At 34.0% G+C, this 20,616-nt stretch overlaps 2 protein-coding genes across 9 annotated transcripts in view; both read right to left on the minus strand.

Annotated features, from left to right (window-relative positions):
• Positions 1-20,616, minus strand: part of LOC129744475 (msx2-interacting protein-like) — a 523,727-nt gene that overhangs the window by 332,662 nt on the left and 170,449 nt on the right. The window lies entirely within an intron of this gene.
• LOC129743342 (male-specific sperm protein Mst84Db-like) lies at positions 20,105-20,392 on the minus strand. Its single transcript, XM_055735325.1, has one exon. The coding sequence runs from the start codon at positions 20,390-20,392 to the stop codon at positions 20,105-20,107; it is 288 nt and encodes a 95-aa protein (XP_055591300.1).

Here is a 20,616-nt window from a genome sequence, read left to right on the forward strand (position 1 = left end):
GTCTCTCAAAACCATTCCTTTGATCGAAATACTTTCTGTGAAGGAAATAATGGTGATCTTTTGAGAATTCATGAAAAAAAAAATGTATTTATAGTTTTTGTTAAAAAAATTTCTACTTTATTCTAAGTTTCTCCCATCGGCCGGCGCACACTTTTTTCAGTCATGATATTGACCAGTTTCTTGAACTCCTACTTCGTCTTATCTGTATTTTAGGTGTCTGCATCCTCCTCCTTTTATTTCGACTAGTTTAAGCTGTCTCGAAATTATCAAATCTTGATTATTTTTGAGCTACTTAAAAGCGTTTTTAATGGAATTTCTACAGAAAAAATCTGTGAATAACGAAGTAAAACCATCATGAGATTGAACTTAAAATACATTTGGTTATTTAAGATCATAGGTTGTGAAGGGTACATACAAAATTACTCTTTTTTGGCTTTTAAAAACTGTTGTACTTTTCCACAGGAGCAGAATTTTGGCAAATTTAATTTTATACAAAACAACCAGCAAATACAAACTTTAATCTGCAAGAGACCTTGCCACTAGCAGACATGTTATAGCTGGAATTTGTTTGAAATAGGGTTTTCATAAGTTTTGTCGTCCATCAAAAATCACCCGTCTCATCGCCTCGGTGCCGGCTAAACAGCTAACGAGCTCTGGAACTAGTAAAAACTTTTTGTTTGAAATTAGGGTTAAATGACTCGTAACTAGGCAACAATTTCGGGTTATCGGAGTATTTTTTTTTTTTGACATTTCAGTGATCTACACTTAGTTTTTTTGCTTATTAAAAATTAAAAATTCTGATATGAGACTTGACTTCCCTGATCATCAGGGCCTGATGACCCTCAACCGTAGTTGCCGATCATGTGCTTCACTCCAATGCTTGATTTGAACTTTGTAGACATTTTAACAGTGTTTGCTTACTTTTCCATCACTAATACACAGTAATTCTTTTCATAATCAATGGTTTTGTCAGCTATCAATTGGAAAATAATGGATTTTGAAGGAAACATTGCAAAATATTTTTAATTTTTTTCTCTAGCATCGTATATATTTCAGAAGCCCATAAATCTAAAATTTTGAAAAAAATAGGTCTGATAATACTTTTTACAGGCAGCAAAATAGCTAATTTTGAATGTCCGATCACTGGTAAATGAGCTATCAGCAAATCATTTCTAAATAAACTAAGCTTTATGTGGAAACTGTTATTTATGCATCAAGTTGCAAAAAGTGGATTTTTTAGCATGAGTCGTAAATTTATCTAGCAAGGCTTGCCGATTTGCATAATAACGTCGAGTGCTGACAAAATCGAATTGTGCAACGAGTTGCATACAGTTGTATCAAATAAATTATAAGATGCGTCAACAAATAACAACATGTGGACGACCTTGTCAACGACTGAAAATATATGACCAAGTAGGTCGTGGATTTTAATTTTCGATATTGAATGCAGTGCTGAAAAGAAGCACTTATCAATACTGTTTTTTTCATGTCCTTGAAATAAACTCAACAAGTGCAAACTTGAATTGCATATATTTTTCAATAGTAAACATGCAAATCACAACATGAAAATTATAACAATGTTTGAGTTTTGGTCATAAACTATGACCAATAGCTTTGTAACCGTTACAATTAGACAGCATTTCAATATTCTGAACAATAATTTTTCATTTTGAATTGTTTACATTTTTCTGCAATATTTACATATTTTCACTTCATGTTTTGTGAGTTGATAAGTGTTAGTGTTTAAAAATGTTGTTTGTTGTTTTATTAACTAAAAACAGTTTATTTTAACAGATCCTTGATCGTTGAAATTAGGTTAAACCACAATTTGATTAAAAACTTAACGTCTATCAAATTTATTTCAAATACATTCTATGCCTTTGATATAGTTTGGAAAACTTTGACTATGTTCATAATTAGGAACACATTGAAAATAGTGTTGAGAATTGTGGACATAACCCTTTTTTTAGCTTTTACACGAAAAAAACATGGTTCTAACATACTAAATAATTACTAGAATCATGATTAAAAAACAATCCTACGAAAAATTAAAAAAAAATCGGTTGACAAATGCAGCTTTTATCCTCCATTTCTTAAAAAGTATTTTTTTAAGAAATATGCTAACAATTCCATTTAATATAGACATACCTTGAAACAATCCAAATTTAAAAAAAAATCCTGTGAATTAAAAAAAAAATTGTTTGTAAAACGAAAGTTCACATGATCCGTAAATTATCATTTTTTTTTAATCGTGAGAAGTGAAAAAAAAAACTTAAAAAACAGCCCAAATCGAACGGTATGGTAACATTAGGCACACATGCCAAATTACGAACACCCACGCTACCCATTAAGCTGGAACAAATTTCAAATCCTTCTTTTGTCACTCGGAGTTGGAAAATGGCGAGAGGAGGATAAAAAAAATAATGCGAAAAATTAAATATTTGGAATAAATTTCATATTTTTCATATATTTCATGTATATACCAATTCATACCGCGAGCGGTCAAATGACGGCTAACACTGTATTCACTAAAATTCTCTTGTTTCTAAACCGATTTATTTAAAACTTATAGTTTTGAAAAGCCAATAATGTGACTTAAATTTGTTTCTCAGACAATTTTCAGCTACAATCTATATTTTTTTAAGTTATTTTAAGTCCAAGATTTTTTTTATGAAAAAACATGCTTCAGGAACAAGGCTAAAAATCAGTTATGAAGTGCTCGAAAAATATTTCACTTAGTGCCTGAGAAAGCTGAAGTAAGAAGCTATATGCTGCACATACGAAAATTTTTTTTTAATTTTTTTTAAGATCATGGCCATAAAAAATGTAAAAAAATGTTTAAAACCCGTACTTTTTAATCAATCAACCAGCAATGCTGTTCCTGTTACAGTAGAAAAAAATTAAAAAGTGAATTGGAAAGTTGACGTTTTTTGTCACATTTTGGCATCTTTAGATTTTTGAAATACGAATAACATAACGAATTTCCAAAGGTAGCTGTTTTTCGAACTTTTTATCAATTCGGATTTTCAATACAATTCCTACACCTAAATTCAGCTTTGCACTGGATTTTGAGTATTTTATTGTAAGGTTAAGGCAATAAAACTATAACGCAAAAAAATCAAATTTCATACCGGTTTTAGTGATGTAACTCCATTGGCAGTGCGATGCTTGACTAAAATATAATAAATATATTTCTGAAAGTAAAACCAGAAAATTTGAGCGAATGCTCGTTTGTTTTTTCGTTTCCTTTCATCCGTCTTCGTGTGCAAAATAGCTTTGAGATATTACCACCCACTGCGCCCGTCTGCCAAGCAAGAATTTGTGCTGTTTTTTTTTAAATTCAGAAACTACTTCACTGTTTCATTTATCATATCAAGCATTGCACCGCCAATGCAGTTACATCACTAAAACCGGCATGAAAAATCTTTCTTTTGCATATAGTTTTATTGCCTTAACCTTACATTAACGTGCTCAAAATCAAGTGCAAAGCTAAATTTAGGTGAAGGAATTGTCTCAGAAAATACGAATCGATGAAAAGTTCTAAAAACAGCTACCTTTGAAAAGTCGTCATAAATTATGTATTTTGTATTTCAAAAATCTAAAGATGCCAAAATGTGACAAATAACGTCAACTTTCCAATTCACTTTTTAAATTTTTTTTACTGTTATAGGAACAGCTTTGGCGGTTGATTGATTGAAAAGTACGGGTTAAACCCAACTTTTTTACATTTCTTGTGGGCATGATCTTAAAAAAAAATTGAAAAAAATTTCCTTATATGCAACATATAGCTTCTAACTTCAGCTTTCTCAGGCACTAAGTGAAATATTTTTCGAGCAATTCATAACTGATTTACAGCCTTGTTCCTGAAGCATGTTTTTCCATAAAAAAATTCTTGGACTTTAAATAACTTTAAAATAATTGACTGTAGCTGAAAATTGTCTGAAAAACATATTTAAGCCACATTATTGGCTTTTCAAAAGTATAAATTTAAAAGAAATCGGTTGAGGAACAAGAGAGTTTTAGCGAAAACAGTGTAACGCTCGCGGTATGAATAGGTATACCACATGCGTTTTTCGAAAATCACAACACTTAGAAAATTTTTAAAAATGCAAAAATACTTGCATTTAAAAAAAATAGTCCTGTCGTTAAATTGGCGAAAAAAAAATTACATAAGGCGTAATCATCATTCAAAATTCAAAACCCGTCATTTGACCGCCTCCGGTACGTTTTAGTGTTAAAGAGAATCTTTCGATTTCTTTGATTCAGTAGAATTATTCAACCAAGTAGGCTCACAACACATATTAGACTGATTTCCAATCCATATAGATTTTAATCCAAATTTAGTTAATCGAAATTTTTCTGAAGGAAAGAGGATTGATAGATTTAAAGTCATTTTCTTTTAACATATCACGATTCTCTTGAAAACATAACTGATTTTGTGCTTCCAGCGGGTATTTTTTATTCCTTTTTTTAACAATTTAAAAGTTCGTATAAATCAATTTAAAAAAATATACATCAAAATACAGTAAAACTTTGCTTATCCGAAATATTCGGGGGAAAGTACCACCTCGGATAAGTGAAACTTTGGCTTACACGAAATACATGAATCGAAAACTCTGTCCGCTTTCTAAGGTTCTGCATACATCCAGGCGCATAGCTCGATAAATACATGTATTTTGAAATGAAATTTAATCGTTGTTTTTTCAGAAGTTAATACTTAATCTCACCGAACGAAGCTCGGATTAGCGGGTTTTCTTATTGTATCAATCAATTCAATTTATGCCTTACTTCATTGATAGCATTGCTTATAACTTGTGATTCCCATTATTTGTTTGGTAATCAACGGTGCTGATTATGAATCTGGAATTGCTACTGAAAGGTTTTGCTTTCCGGACGTATTCGGACCGGGCAAATACGTGACATTTAATCTAAAAACCAGAAAAAAAACAGGCATTTAATTACAAAATTTCCCGAAGTCCGTGCAATATTCGTCAGTGCAATTGCTAGAGTATGCAAAAAAGTTATTGAATCTGGGAAAAATCTGGACCAATCGGGTTGAGCCAACCTTTTCCAAATTTTGTATCGAATATCCTGACAATATGGCAATTTTAGTTTACCTTTTTTTCTATTAGAAAAAAAAACATATATAAGACTCTGAGCTGCAAAAAAAATTAAAACAACCAACGTATTTATATAAAGATGATGTAAAATGGAACAATTAGTGGTATGAATAAGGTTTAGCAATTGCTTCGGTAGCTTTTACTTTGCTCGAAATCAAGCAAAGCAAAAGCCCAAAGCATTTGCTTAGTTTGGTATGAATAAACGTTTGCTTAGCAGATGTGTACTAAAGTCTTGGAACATAGCTTTTGCTTCGAAAAAAAGAGCTATCCAACCAGCAGAATCTAAAATTTTCTAAAGTAAAATGAAAGAAGACGATCAAAAAATTGAAAAGTACGGCTAAAATAGCCATGTAATCGACGGTGCGGGTGGTGGGTGTAAGAACGATCCGAAAAATTTAAGTCAATACATGCTCGCATGTTGATGTTTAAAGAAAATTGAATATTGTCAAACAAAAATTGGCCTAGCTTTTTAACATTTATCATAAGCTCTCCCACACGTTTTCGGATCGGGATAATCCGATATATAAAAAAAATAGGCAATAGGCGCGCACCTTAACTTAGATGTTTTTTTTTAATCTTTGAATTATAAAAAATCATATAAATTTGGGAGATCTGAATTTTATTTATTTATTTATGTATTGTTCACTGTCTTCGATAACTTAATATCATACAGACTGGTTACTTAAACTACGCTTAAAACTATCCTTACTTATATTAAAATCAAAATACACAAACACTTGGTTGAACAATCTACAAGAGATGTCAAATGGATTATAAAATTCATTTCTTCCATAATTGTTTAATCTTAGCGGCTCGAAATTTCTTAGGGAACGAGATGGGACACGGTATCCTTTCGATGAGACTGGCACTATCTATATTCCCGGATATGACGTCGAATATAAACAAACGACGAAGCAGCACAACACGTGAGCCGATTGGTTCGATATTCAAGATTCCACATCGGAATTATGTTTAAAATTATTACAACTTTCTTCCAACTTCAAGCCGATTGGGACTTCTTCCACTGTAGCCGGATTTTTTTTTATTTGAAATATTTACTAATTGATTTGTTTTGTTTCATCTTAGACGAATCATTTCATACAACAACAGGAATATAAAAAAAGTTGGGTTATCACTTCGACTGTTCTTTATCTACATATATTGAAAATGCCTTTTTAAATTGTATTGCAGTGTAATATTGCTAATTTTATAAATTCATGACGTTGTTGAAGAATTTGTTTATTGGAAAAGTCTGCTACCAAGCATGCTTAGAAAATAAAGTAATTGCTAGGAGATTTCTCGAGCGATTGCTTCAGATTTGGGCTTTATTCATACCGAACTAGCTTGTTCTAAAAGTAAAAGCTCCTGACTGAGAAAACAGCTGTCAGAAAAAACTTTATTCATACCAACCGAAGCAATTGCTTTCTGCGACTGCTCGAATGCTCGATTTAGTTTAGCAAAAGCAATTGCTAGGGGTTTTTCATACCACCTAATGTTTTTACTTTACATAGATTATGGTGTGAACTAAAGCTTAAAAAACACGAAAATGGAAAGAACTAGATAGTTATTATTTGCCACAAAAACAACACAAATTAACATCAAGATTCTGACTTTTTGTGATTTTACCCGAAAAATCTGTGATGGTTCTCTGTGATGCGATATTTATTAATTTCTATGAAAAGTCATAACACATTTGGTTTTTTTTTTAAATTTAGCACTAGAAAAATCAATAAACATTTACAATCTTATCTTATTTTTCCAATTCAAAGTAAAAGTCTGTGTTTTTTCGAAAATTTCCAAAATCTTTTGAAATTATAGATTTTTCTGTGATTTCGACCTTGATGAACTTGATTCATATGAGTGATTTTTCATATTCAAAATTTCTTCCTTCGAAAATTCTCACTTATACATAGAAGGACGTGGTGATATCATTACTTTTATCTGGGCTTGAGATATTGTTCAGTTGGCGAGCCAAGCACCTTCTGAGCCGATGTCTATGAGTTCGAGCCGGAGAATAAACATAGAACGTAATTGAATCGGATAAGTTTTCCAATAACATTGCCGCATAAAGTCGCGAATGCCAACAAAAATCGCCAAGACTCAAAACAAAAAAAAAAATTATTTACAAAAGTTTATGTCATTCGAACATTTTTTTGTTACCAAGTCTTTCTAAAAGTTAATACCATTTTTTTCCAGAACAGATGAATAACTTTTAAATGTACTCCACTACAAGCATCCAGAAACATACGTTCTTCAAAGAAATATTGTTCAAGCTTTATAATCCAGAACCTCAGTCGAGGATTTCAGTCGAGGACTTCAGTTGAGGACTTTAGTCCAGGACTGTATATTCGAGGACTTTAGAGGAGAGCTTTAATCTAGGAATTTATTCGAGGACTTTAGTCGAGGGCTTTAGTCGAGGATTTTATTCGAGTTCGCAAATGTTGATAATTTGAATAAATAATTATTTTTTACAAGATCTAACCAAATTCAAAATTATAACAAAAAACTTTCGTTTTAATTCTTGTGCAACAAGTTGTTGTTGCCAACAACATTTAATAGTATCAATGAATTTTTACAGTGCCTTCCTTCCGATTCTACCGAGCAGAGAAACGACCATTAAAATAAAATTTTACGACTGTCAAGAACCCCTACCGATTTATGTGCACATTTTCACGTCTCCTGTTGTCAGTCGGCAGCTTCAATACAACACAATACCTACGACGAAATGGTTGGCGAAATGAAAACATGTCCCGACCCGTAGCTCGAAGACATAATCCGTTGGCTTTCCGTATTTCCGAAGATCTGAGAACCCTGTCCAAGACGCGGCAGGGCGCGGCAACAAAACAAAACATAACTGTCATCGGGAGCTATTAATTACTTCTTGTTTGCTGCTGCTGTTTCTCTCCGTGCCACACGAAGTTGTCTGAGGTCGAAGGTAGAAATAGCGGGTGTCTCCACTAAACTAAAGGCTTCATTAATCAGGCGATGATTTAGAGCGAGTCTCGTTACTCGGGTCATTCGGCTCAGCGAAACTGAACTTGCCGTGTGACCTTAATCGTTATCCTTGCGGAAAAATTCCATTGTTGATTGCATTTTTTTTTAATTCTTACTCATTTTTTAAATTTGATCTTTGAAAGATCCAAACCCAATTGTTCGTATAAATATGTTTACCCTACTTTTAATCATGAGACAATTACCCCCAAAAATCTTGAATTAAATAACAATATATCACTCTTCATTGTATGGTGCCATATTCACTGCTTCAATGTTTCAAGTCTCATACGCGCCTTTTTGACTCAAGTATGATTCACAACCTAACAGGGCGGAAAAAACGAGAGACACGGAAAACCAATAATAATCGTTATTGAATAAAAACAAATGATTACCCGGCACGCGACAATTTATGAAGCTCTCCTCCCACACCACAATAGGTATGGCCACAAGAATTTCACTTTTCGAACCATTCAATTTTGCGACGGTGAAAACGCGTGGCGGAAGAAGTGTCGTAAATAACACCGGTGCCAATCGGAAATAAATAAAACCGATGCTCTCTCTGGCATTCTGATGATGATGGGGACACCGGAATTGGAGGACGACTTGAATATTATGAATGCTGTTAACTTAAGAGAAACTTCACAAACATTCCATGGGAGAAAAATTCCTCAAATTACCATTAATAGGTTATTTTTCCAACTTTTTTAAATCATTTTTGTGTTTTGTGATAAAATTTTGGTATTTTAGTTTTCGATCAAAGTCCTTGACCAAAGCAAGTCCAATCCCCTAAACACAAAATCCGCGGCAATCACTGAACGGAAGATTCCAGCTAATGCTCTCAACCGAAGTTCTCCACAACAGACCATAACCAAACTTTTCAACAAATCGTTTTGACGACGAATGTCTTCGACAAAAATCCCAGACTAAAATCATCGCCTTAAGTCCTCGACTAATGTCCTCGACTCATGTCCTCGACTCATGCTCACGACTAAAGTCCGCGAATACAGTCCTCGACTAAAAACCTCGACTGAAGTCTTCGACTCAAGTTCTCGACTAAAGTCCTCGACTGAAGTCCTTGACTGAAATCTTCAACTGAAGTCCTCGACTCAAGTCCTCGACTCAAGCCCTCGACTAAAGTCCTCGACTAAAGTCCTCGACTAAAGTTCTCGACTAAAGTCCTCGACCAAAGTCCTCGACTAAAGTCCTCGACTCAAGTCCTCGACTAAAGTCCTCAACTAGAGTTCACGACTGGACCAAAATCGTCGACTTAAGTCCTCGAATAAAGTTTTTGACTAAAGTCCTCGCCTTAAGTTCACGACTGAAGTCCTGGACCAAAGTCCTCGACTCAAGTCCTCGACTTAAGTCCTCGACCTAAGTCCTTAACTAAAATTCTCGACTAAATTTCGCGACTAAATTCTTTGTCTTGTCGACTTAAATTTTAAGTTCCCGACAATTAGATTTCTCAAGAAAATTTCTCGTCCAAAAGCCTCAGCCAAAGTGATTTTTTATTAAAATTTTCTTGGACTGCAAATAAATCATAAAATCGAAATTTTAAACCTTCGCCAAAATATGTGGATAAAATTAGGTAAAAAAAATCTTGACCTTAATTCCATGGCTGGAAATAGGAACAGAATCAAGAAACGGACTCTTAAATAAAAAATTTTGAACTGGAATTCAGGACTAGAATTTGAAACTTGAATATTGAATTGACATTTAGATCCAAAACTTTTATCTTAATCTGTAACTGGATTCATGAATTAAATTCAAAGTCTCAAAATAAGGAATCTTAAGCTGAAGTCGAAACCGAGTTGGAATAACATTTCGATTTCATTTTGGAACTGAAAATCTTTCACAGAAATCAAAAGCTTTATTATTGGGCTGGAATCTTGGATTATTTTTAAAAAGAAAATGGCCTTGGATACTGGATTGAAAATCGTGTGCTTTAAATTCTGAACTAAAGTCCAAGATTCTATCAAACTAAATTGAAAAAAAAAAAAACAAAAAAAAAACCTAGAACAGTTTCTTTGACTTAACTTTTGACGGAAGTGTTTTGAACATAGCATTTAAGTTGCACAGATATCAGACGTCAAAAAAATGTAATTTGACAGCTTTTATCTAAAATATATTTAAAATGTTTTACCTTCAATACAGTTCAATGGATATTTTTCAACAATAAATCTTATCAATAAACTTTGTGTTTTACATTGAAACCAATTTGAGTTTGTGGCTTTCAGTTTTATAGTAAAACAAAAATCTTTTTCCCAGATTTTTAGAAATCTTTGTTCTAAGGTCTCATATTCATCAAAGATTTCAACCTATAATTTTTTCTTTACCAAAAACTCAGTATTATCAGTCTTGAGTCTTGAGTTCAAGTTATTCACTTCACAAAGTTCAAATCCAATGAAAACAATAATTTAAAAATTAACCCTCAAAAATGAGCGAAATTTCAATTTAAGTTTCAATTTCAATTCAAGCAATTCCTGGAAAACGATCAAGAATCTGTAATTTCATTGGAATTTTTTCATTAATGATTTCAATCCGGAACTACTGAAATGATTGAGAAAAAACGTTGGACACCAATCTTGAATGCAAGTCCTAGACTGCAATCTTAGATGGCGATTTAGAAGCCAAATCTAGTATCAAGAACTCAGATCCAAATATCTAAGAATCGAGATTTTTTTGTCTGAAAACTTGAATCGTTAAATCTTGGGCTGAAAATTTTGACTGAGAACTAAGATTGAATTCTCAGGTATCAGGCATAAGATCGAAACCTTGGTCCAAATATCTATATCTAGAACTAGAAATCTTGATCTGACCGTTTATCTATGATCAAAAATGACGAATTTAGGATTGCAAATCATTAACTGACAATATCTGGAAAAACTACAAATATTTAGGATATCTGATATCAACGTTTTTGGTTTCTGTCAAGAGATTATAAAGTCTTGGACCACATGTTTTCGCCTGATAATCAAATTGAAAAAAAAATTAATGAAAAATCATGAGTAACTTTGGGTGTTCAGGATTTCCATCTAGATTAGGATTGCCAGATTGGCCGGTTTTATCCGGTTGTGCCCGGATATTTAATACAAAATTTGTAAAAAAAAAAGTCCAGCACGGCCCAGTTTCCCGGATGTCAATGAAAAATCTCGGATTTCGCCCAATTCTATTCACTGTATTTGGCAAATCATAAAAAAAAGAAAACCAATTTTGTTTTTTTTTGCCTCAAAAATAAAGTTTTTATCATGTTCTAAATTATTATTAAAGGTTTTTTGGAAGCCACAACAAGGATTTAAAACCTGTCGATGAGTTTTTATGAAATTTTTGTTTCCATTTTTTTTTTAATTTTTGTTAAATAGTTTCAAGGATTTTGCAAATTTTAACCAGGCCCGGATTTTTGGTCTTCAATGTTGAAATCAAATGCCCGGTTTTTTTCCAGGATTTTATATTAAAATGCCCGGATTTGTCCAGCGAAGATACGTGCTGAAAAAAATTCTGGCATCCTTTATCTGGAATAAGAATCATCTGCCGAGTTTCAATGAAAAATGCACGGATTTTGACCAGATCTATTTACTTAATTTGACAAATATAAAAAACAAAATTTGTTTTAAATTTTATTTTAATTTCTGCCTCTTAAACGGATTTTTTTTAAGCAGGTTTTATAAAAATAATCATGAATGGTATTTTGGAAGTTGAAACCATGGTTTAAAATCTGTCAATGAGTTTTTGTGGAACTTTTTTAATTTTTTTCTTGATTTTTGTTAAAAAATTTCTAGAATTTAGCAAATATTGACGGATTTTGCCCGGATTTTTGGTTGTCAACATTGAAATCAAATGCCTGGATTTTGCCAGATTTTATATAAAATTGAACGGATTTGTCCAGCCAAAAAACTTGCTGAAAAAAATCTGGCAACTTTAATATAAGATATGTAGGAAAAAAAAACTGAATCTGAAAATCTTAAATCTTGGAGAGAAACCATATCTTGATATGGGTTAGAAATTAAGGGTTGAATATCTGGAATTGAAAATGAAGGATTGAAAATTGCTTTAAGACAAAGATTCCCAAACGAAGATTTTTTTGATCATCAAAAATTAAGCGTCAAAAATTAAGGATTACATAAATTAAAATCTGGGCTTTCAACCTTGGATTGATAATCTTGGACTGAAAATCATGCATTGAATTTAGTCTCAGAATGTTAACTTGAACATCTTGTGCTAACAATCTTGGACTGAAAATTCTTAGACTGAAAATTATTGGCCTGAAAATTCTGTTTTGGAAATCTTGAATCTGAATATCTTACACTAAAAATCTTGGACTACGAATTCTTTCCAGGAAATCTGAGCCAAAAAGTTCAAGAAAATCTCGCACAAAATATTTTGACACAAATTTGGTGCCAGAAAATAACCATGTATGTATTTTATCAAAAATCTTGGAGTGTAAATTTTGATCAGAAAAACTTGGTCGAAAAGTTTTGGACTTTGAATCCTAGTACTGAATATTTTGGGTTGAGAATTTTGAACAGACAATCTTGCATTGTCTATTTTCGACTGGAAAACTTGCACTGAAATACTTGAAATAAACAGATTGTTCGGGAAAATATGACCTGAAAATTGTGGACCCTACATTTTGAATAATAACACGGGAAATCTTGGCCAAAGAATCCTGGACAAAAAATCTAGCACTGAAAACTTATACCTACGTGCTTACACTGAAGTTGTCTCTGATAATTTTGAATAATAATGAAATATTGAAAATATTTTCAAGAAAAACTTGGCCCCAGAATATCTTGAGTGAATCTCTGATCAGACAGAATATTTTCGAGATAATCTCATGATTTAAAAATTGTTTAAGGGATACCCTTTAAGTGAAATTGTCTATGTACATTTGTAAATGAGAATCTTGAAGTGAAAATTCTGAGGGAAAATTCTAAATTAAAATCGTAACATTCAAATCATGCATTAAAAATCTGGCAGTGAAAATCTTGCAGTCAAAATCTTGCAGTGAAAATCTTACAGTAAAAATCTTGCAGTAAAAATCTTGCAATGGAAATTCTGTAGTGTAATCTTGCAGTGAAAACCTTGCATTGAAAATCTTACAGTGAAAATCTTGATGTTAAAATCTTGAAATGAAAAACTTCAAGTAAAAAGCTTGATTGCAGTGAAAACCTTGCAGCGAAAATCTTGCAGTAAAAATCAAGCAGTGAAAATTGTGAGGTATTTAATCGTGCAGTGAAAATCTTACAGTAAAAATTGTGGAATTAAAGTGTTGCTGTGAAAATCTTGCAGTGGAAATCTTAATATTTGAATATTTGAGTAAAAATCTTCAAATTAAAATCTTCAATTTCAAATCTTTAAGTAAAAATCTTGTAGTGAAAATCTTGCAGTGAAAATCTTGCTGTGAAAATCTTGAAATGAAAAACTTTAAGTAAAAATCTTGAAGAAAATATCTTGAATTTGAATTTGGAAGTAAAAATCTTGAAATAAGAATCTTGAAATGAAAATGTTAAGGTAAGTATTTTCAAGTTTAAATCTTTTGGCGAAAATCTTGCAGTGGAAATTTTGATACAAAAATCTTGGAATGAAAATCTTTAAGTGAAAATCTAGCAGTGGAAATCTTGCAGTGAAAATCTTGCTGTAAATATCTTACTGTGAAAAGCTTGCAGTAAAATCTTTCATTTAAAATCTTATAGTGAAAATCTTGCAGTTCAAATAGTTAAGTAAAAATTTTGCAGTGAAAATCTTTCAGTGAGAATCCTACAGCGGGCTTCTTCATATAAAAATATTGGAGTTAAAATCTTCAAGTAAAAATCTTCAATTTAAAACCTTTAAGTAAAAATCTTGCTATGAATTCTTGCAGTGAATAACTTGCAGTGAAAATCTTGAGGTGAAAATCTTGCTGTGAAAATCTTGCATTAAAATTTTTCAGTCAAAATCTTGTAGTTAAAATCTTGAAATAAAAACTTTAAATAAAAATTTTTAAGTGGAAATTTTGAAATTAAAATCTTGCAGTGAAAATTTTGGAACGAAAATCGTTTTGTGAAAATCTTGTTTTAAACATTTTCGAAGCAAAAATCTTGCAGTTAAAATTTTGCAGTGAAAATCTTGCAGTGAGAATCTGAAAATTTCTGCATGAAATCTTGCAATAGAAATCTTAGAGTGAGTTCTTGCAGTAAAAATCTTGCTGTGAAAATCTTGCAGTAAAATGTTGCATTTAAAATCTTCCTCCTAAGAAATCTTGATGTAATAATTTTCAAGTTAAAATCTTCAAGTTTAAATCTTCAATTTGAAATCTTTTAGTAAACAGCTTGCAGTGAGAATTGTGTAGCAAAAATCTTGCAGTGAAAAGTGTGAAGTAAAAATCTTGCAGTGGAAATCTTAATATAAAAATATTTGAGTTAAAATCTTCAAGTAACTGCAGTGAAATCTTTCAGTGAAAATCTTGCAATGAAATTGTTGCAGTGAAAATTTTGCAGTAAAAATCTTGATATAAGAATCTTGAAATTTAAATTTTGAAGTGAAAATCTTGCAGTGAGAATCCGAAAAAACTTGCGTGAAATCTTGCAGTAAAATCTTGCAATTAAAATCTTAAAATGAATTTGTGCAGTTGAAATCATGATATGAAAATCATGCAGAGAAAATCTTGATATAAAAATCTTGAAATTAAAATCTTTAAGCGAAAATCTTGCTGTGAAAGTTTCACAGAGAAAATGTTGCATTAAAAATCCTGAACTGAAAACCTTGCATTGAAAATCTTGCAGTTAAACACCCTTATTCTTGTTTTCGATCGAATGGCATTCGTTCGAAAGTTAGGCAGTTTCGTATTCTTGTTTTCGTTCGAACGAATGAGAACAGTTCGATCTTTCGAACATCGTTCGTACGAACAAAACATTGCATTCTCGTTTTCGATCGAACGTATTTTTTCTATGGACTGTGAAACGCGAGCCTGATGCTGCGAACCAGCATCGTTTAAAGCAATTAGTGAAGCTTAATGCCGGTTGTAGAAAACAAAAATTATTTCAAAATAACTGAATTGTTGGGAGAAAAACTTTGTTGTACATAAATTGTTGTGATTTAAAACACAAACTGAATGGACGGGCATTTGGCATTCTCGTTTTTTTTTCGATCGAATTCCTTCTATCAACTGACAAACACGGGCAATTACAGAAAATGATTGTGAAGCTAGACGGTTGAGAAATGAGTGGTTCAGAATAGTTTTTTTTGGGAACTGAAAAAACATACTTTTGATCAAGAATTTTTAAGCATATTTTTATTTCGAGCTTTATTTCAAATGTTCCCTCTTCCTCTCAGCGGGTCAAATTTTAAGCATCAACTGCGGTAGCACATTCACAACCACCAGCGGCTTCTCAGTGGACCATGTAATGAACAGCTTAGACCGCTCCGGTGTCGATTGCCAGTTTTTCCAATCCGGATTCGATTCTGGAATCAGCTCTCGCGACTGCGGCTTTCGACCTTTGCCTTATTTTCCATTATTTATCGGCCACCCGGCCAGGAACCTGTGCCCGCCGCTGCTGATAAGGATGGCAGTAAAGATTCGTTGTCGGAATCAGCTTCTTTGGCTCCAGCTTTCCTGACACCCTTCAGATGACTATAGTGACTTAAATTAGACCGAACAAAAACCCGCGCCGTTCCTTCTTCCGTTTTGTTAATGACGATCAATCCACGACCGTGTCCCGATGGTCCCGGTCAATCAACTTCTGAATGAGAAAAAACAATTGTTTATAGTAATTTTTCTGAAAATTTTGACATGCAGGGTGCTTTGATTGTTCGAACTCGATCTGGTAACACCAACTTCGAACGTATCGCATTCGAACGAAAACAAGAATAGCCTTTTCGAATTCGATCGAAAGTATCCGTTCGAACGAACGACAGATACGCCGTAAACAAGAATAAGGGTAATCTTGCAGTGAATATCTTGCAGTTAAAATCTTGCAGTGAAAATCTGGAAGTGAAAATCTTGCAGTAAAAATCTTCACCCTTATTCTTGTTTTCGATCGAATGACATTCGTTCGAAAGTATTGCAATTTCGTATTCTTGTTTTCGTTCGAACGAATGAGAACAGTTCGATCTTTCGAACATCGTTCGTACGAACGAAACTTTGCATTCCCGTTTTCGTTCGAACGTATTTCTTCTATGGGCCGACAAACGCGAGTCTGATGCTGCGAATCATCACCGTTTAAAGCAAAGAATGAAATTTATTTCCGATTGGGGTGTTCATAATAACGAAATTATGGTAAGTTTTAACCACGAAACTGAATGTTCTTCAAAATAACGAAATTTTAAGGCCAAAGAAATTTTTATTCCAAGTTTTAAATTCCTTTTTAATCTAAATCCTCAGTTGTCATTCTTTCACTGGACTGCATTCCCGTTTTCGTTCGATCGTATTTCTGCCATTGGATGACAAACGCGAGTAAAATCCTGCGAATCGTGGGTGTTTGATTTTTTTATTATTGAATGCAAGACTTGCTGAGAATATTTTGGATGGCTAGAAGAAAAAAAACCCATTGAGCGTTTAATGCTTATGATACAGGTTCAAAACATTTGATGTAGGTTCGAATGGGATTTAAGTGAATGAAACGTTGAGTATCAGGCTGGTTGAGGCAGTTTTCGGTTGAAATAGCCAAATCTTAGTGTAAGAAAATGTAGAGTTGTTGGGATTGATAAGCTATTTAAAAAAAAATTCAATTTTGCATTATGCTTTTATTTATCATTGTCAACACGTAAACTTTCTTGAAATATTCGACACCTTCCTTTCCGTTCAGCAGGGCAGCTCGTCCAATAGCACATTTTGGTGACCGGAAGCATCCAATTTATCGATGGGTTTGATTTTTTTCCCTGCCACCGATATCGATCGGTGGTAGTTCGTAATCACTATTCTCCTCATTAAATGTTTAACGTTTTCAGAATACTAACCACCGCACTAAAGAATTATCATAAATTGCCCCATAAATACAAATTTCCTACGATGGGGGAAACTTTTCACTTGCGCGGTACTGAGTGTTTCGGACGAGTTGTACAAAATATCGCGATACTTCCACTCAATCTGCAGGAAACCATGCAAACACGAAAACATCATTAGGTACTTCATATTTAGACGCAAAAGCCACGCAGATAGTAAAGCGAATCTTAAAAAAAAACATTTTTCTTCATTAAATTTTGATAAAAACAACCAAATGTTTTTGACACTTCAGTGCAGTGATGCTACAAAACATATCTATCTATCAGTGTATCTCTGTCTGTTACATAGGGAGTCTTATGAACAAGAATGAGACACACAGACCATACATATTATATTGTGGCAACGCAGCTGAAAAATTTCGAAGTTCATCAGGTAACACCAACATCGAACGTATCGCATTCGAACGAAAACAAGAATAGCTTTTTCGAATTCGATCGAAAGTATCCGTTCGAACGAAAGGCAGATACGCCGTAAACCAGAATAAGGGTGCTTGCATGGGAAATCTTGATATAAAAATCTTGCAGTAAAAATCTTGAAATAAAAATTGTTAAGTGAAAATCTTGAAGTTAAAATCCTGCAGTTAAAATCCTGCACAGAAAACCTTGCAGTAAAAATCTTGCAGTGTAAAGCGTGTTGAGAGTATTTTGCCGTTAAATTTTAGGAAACAAAATATTCACCCTTATTCTCGTTTACGGCGTATCTGGCTTTCGTTCGAACGGATACTTTCGAACGAATTCGAAAAAGGTATTCTTGTTTTCGTACGAACGCGATACGTTCAATTTTGGTGTTGCCTGATGAACTTCGAAATTGTTGGGCAGCAACCTGGTTGAAAATGACAGTTTCCAATGTAAATATTGGGATAAAAATTAGTTCTTTTATGTCTTGTGGATCTAGTCGCGATCATCCGGTGAGTTTCGGAAAAAAAATTGTTAGAAAGAGAACATCAGCAGTCGCCGGGGCTGATTCCGACATCGTCAGCAGCAGAAACAAACGCCTGCCGATAGCTTTTCAATTGTGCCCTAGAGAAGCTGTGTTCCCGGTGTCCCCCCAAGTGTTTCCGGTATCAAGAAGGTGTCGTATCAATACCAGACGGTAGTGGGGACGGTGCTGCTGCTCTGTTACTGCTGCTGTAAATCTCCCTCACCCGGAGTGAAAAATTGGAATCCGGCTACAAGTTTCAATAAAAAATTAAAAGTTTTTCAAAATTTTGAATAAAAATTTATTTGAACTCTCAACCAATACGCAGTTAAGTCACATAAATTTTATTTTTTCGAACCACAACCGTCCTAAAATTCACAAATGCATTTAGTTCGCACCATTAGGCTTGCGTTTGTTAGCCGGTGGCAAAAATAACATTAGTCAAAAAAACTTTCTTCAGCGAAAAGGTTCGTAATTTTGCATATCAGCCTGGATATAAAACTGATGTGTTCTCAGATTTTTTCAGTATGATATTCTCTTAATTTTTCATATTTCCTCTATGTTTTTTCATTTTTGGCCTTTTAAACGAATTTCGTTCGCAGCATTAGACTCGCGTTTGACGACCGATAGTAAAAATACGTTCGATCGAAAACGAGAATGCAACATTTCGTTCGAACGAGCTATGTTCGAAAGATCGAACTGCTATGATTCGTTCGAACGAAAACAAGAATGCGAAATTGCTTAACTTTCGAACGAATGTCATTCGATCGAAAACGAGAATAAGGGTGATTGCAGTTAAAATCTTGCAGTGTTAATCTTGAGTGATTATCTTGCTGTGAAAATCTTGTAGGGAAAATCTTACAGTGAAAATCTTGCACAAAAAAATCTTGAAGCGAAAATCTTGCTGGAAAAAAACTTACAGGGAAAATCTTGCAGTTGAAGTCTTGCAGTGAAAATCATGCAAGGAAAATCGTGCAGTGAAAATCTTGCAGCAAAAGTCTTGAAGCAAAAATCTTGCTGTAAATTATGAACTAAAAATTGAGAATTAAAAATTGTGAAGGTAAAATCTTCAAATAAAAATATTGAAGTAGAAATGTTAATTTGAAAATGTTGAAGTCAAAATCTTGAAATGAAAATCTTGAAGAAAAATCTTCAAGAAAAATTCTTGAGGTAAAAATCTTCTCATAAATCCTAAGCTGAAAATCTTGAAGTGAAAATCTTGAACCCCTTTTTTTAGTTTGCAACTGATATCTTCCTGTACTCGTCTTGACAATCATGAATAAAAATTTCTACTGGAATATTGAAGTCTTGAAAAAATTGTAAAATGTAGCCAAAATTATCGAAATGCTTTTAAAATAATCAAATTGCTTTCTGACTTTATCAAACCTAGAGACAAACCTCTTACATTTAATTTGATTTTCAGGCTGATTCAAATCTGCGAGGAAAAAAACACCATAATTAATTCACTAAGGCTCCCAACATTTATTCATTACTTTTTGGAAAAGCTGATATTTTTTTTAGATCACTCCACATAAACACGAAACACGATTCAATCCGTTCGGGGCTCTCTAGAAAGATCCGTAAGGGCTGTACTGCCGGGCCATACATTCACACATGCTGACCGGAGGCCGGGGGCAGGAACCACAAGGACCGCAAGGGCCGCATGGACTGCAAGGTCCACAGGGTCCACAGGGTCCGCAGGGTCCACATGGCCCACAAGGCCCACATGGACCGCAAGGTCCACAAGGAGCACACGGACCACAAGGTCCGCAGGGGGCACAAGGTCCGCAGGGCATTTCGTATCTAAATGGGGGGTAAGGAAATATGTAGGGTTCACTTGCTAGAAAAAAAAAACTTTCAAAGTTACCTGGTTTGTTATTGCTTTTAAAGTTTTTTTTTAAGATTCAAGGAGCTTTCGGGGGCCCTAAATTTTGCTTCCGCTTCCAGCCAAGTTTGAAGTTTGAATGATGTGTTGTTGATCCGTTTGCTGGCAGGACCTGCTTTGATAGAAAACAAAAATTGTTCAGACCCAGCAATTTTCCAAAGTTTGCGCTTGTAACCTTAGCGACGACATGTACGACCGGAGGTCGAAGAATCAGCAAGGTCCACAGGGACCACATGGACCGCAAGGACCACAGCAAGGGCCACAAGGTCCACAAGGTCCACAAGGGCCACAAGGACCACAGGGACCACAGGGACCACAGGGACCGCAAGGACCACAAGGTCCGCAAGGGCCGCAGGAAGGCCCACAAGGTCCACATGGACCACATGGACCACACGGGCCGCAAGGACCGCAGGGGCCACAGGGTCCACACGGGCCACACGGTGGGCAGATAGCTGGGCAGCAGATGAAGTCACAGGGAACGTTGCACGGATCACACATTTTGAGGGTTTTTTTGATTAACTTGGTTGAACTTCGGAGTTCCGGAAATTCTAGTTTTGATGTTTCTCTCAGCTACCTCCCGAAGGATTTTTGATTTTTATTGGAGCTTGAAATTTTGCGCCTTCACCAGTCGAAATGTTGATGATATTTGAATCCCTTGAAAATTTTTATCCATGGCATACTTTAACTTTTTTCAAATTCGTGGGGTAACTCACAAGTTCACT

The sequence above is a fragment of the Uranotaenia lowii genome, chromosome 2 (genome assembly GCF_029784155.1).
Source record: "Uranotaenia lowii strain MFRU-FL chromosome 2, ASM2978415v1, whole genome shotgun sequence".
Taxonomy (NCBI): Eukaryota; Metazoa; Arthropoda; class Insecta; order Diptera; family Culicidae; genus Uranotaenia; species Uranotaenia lowii.

Coding starts and splice junctions, on each gene's coding strand:
- LOC129743342 (XM_055735325.1), bottom strand. CDS start 20,392: ATGTGTGATCCGTGCAACGTTCCCTGTGACTTCATCTGCTGCCCAGCT.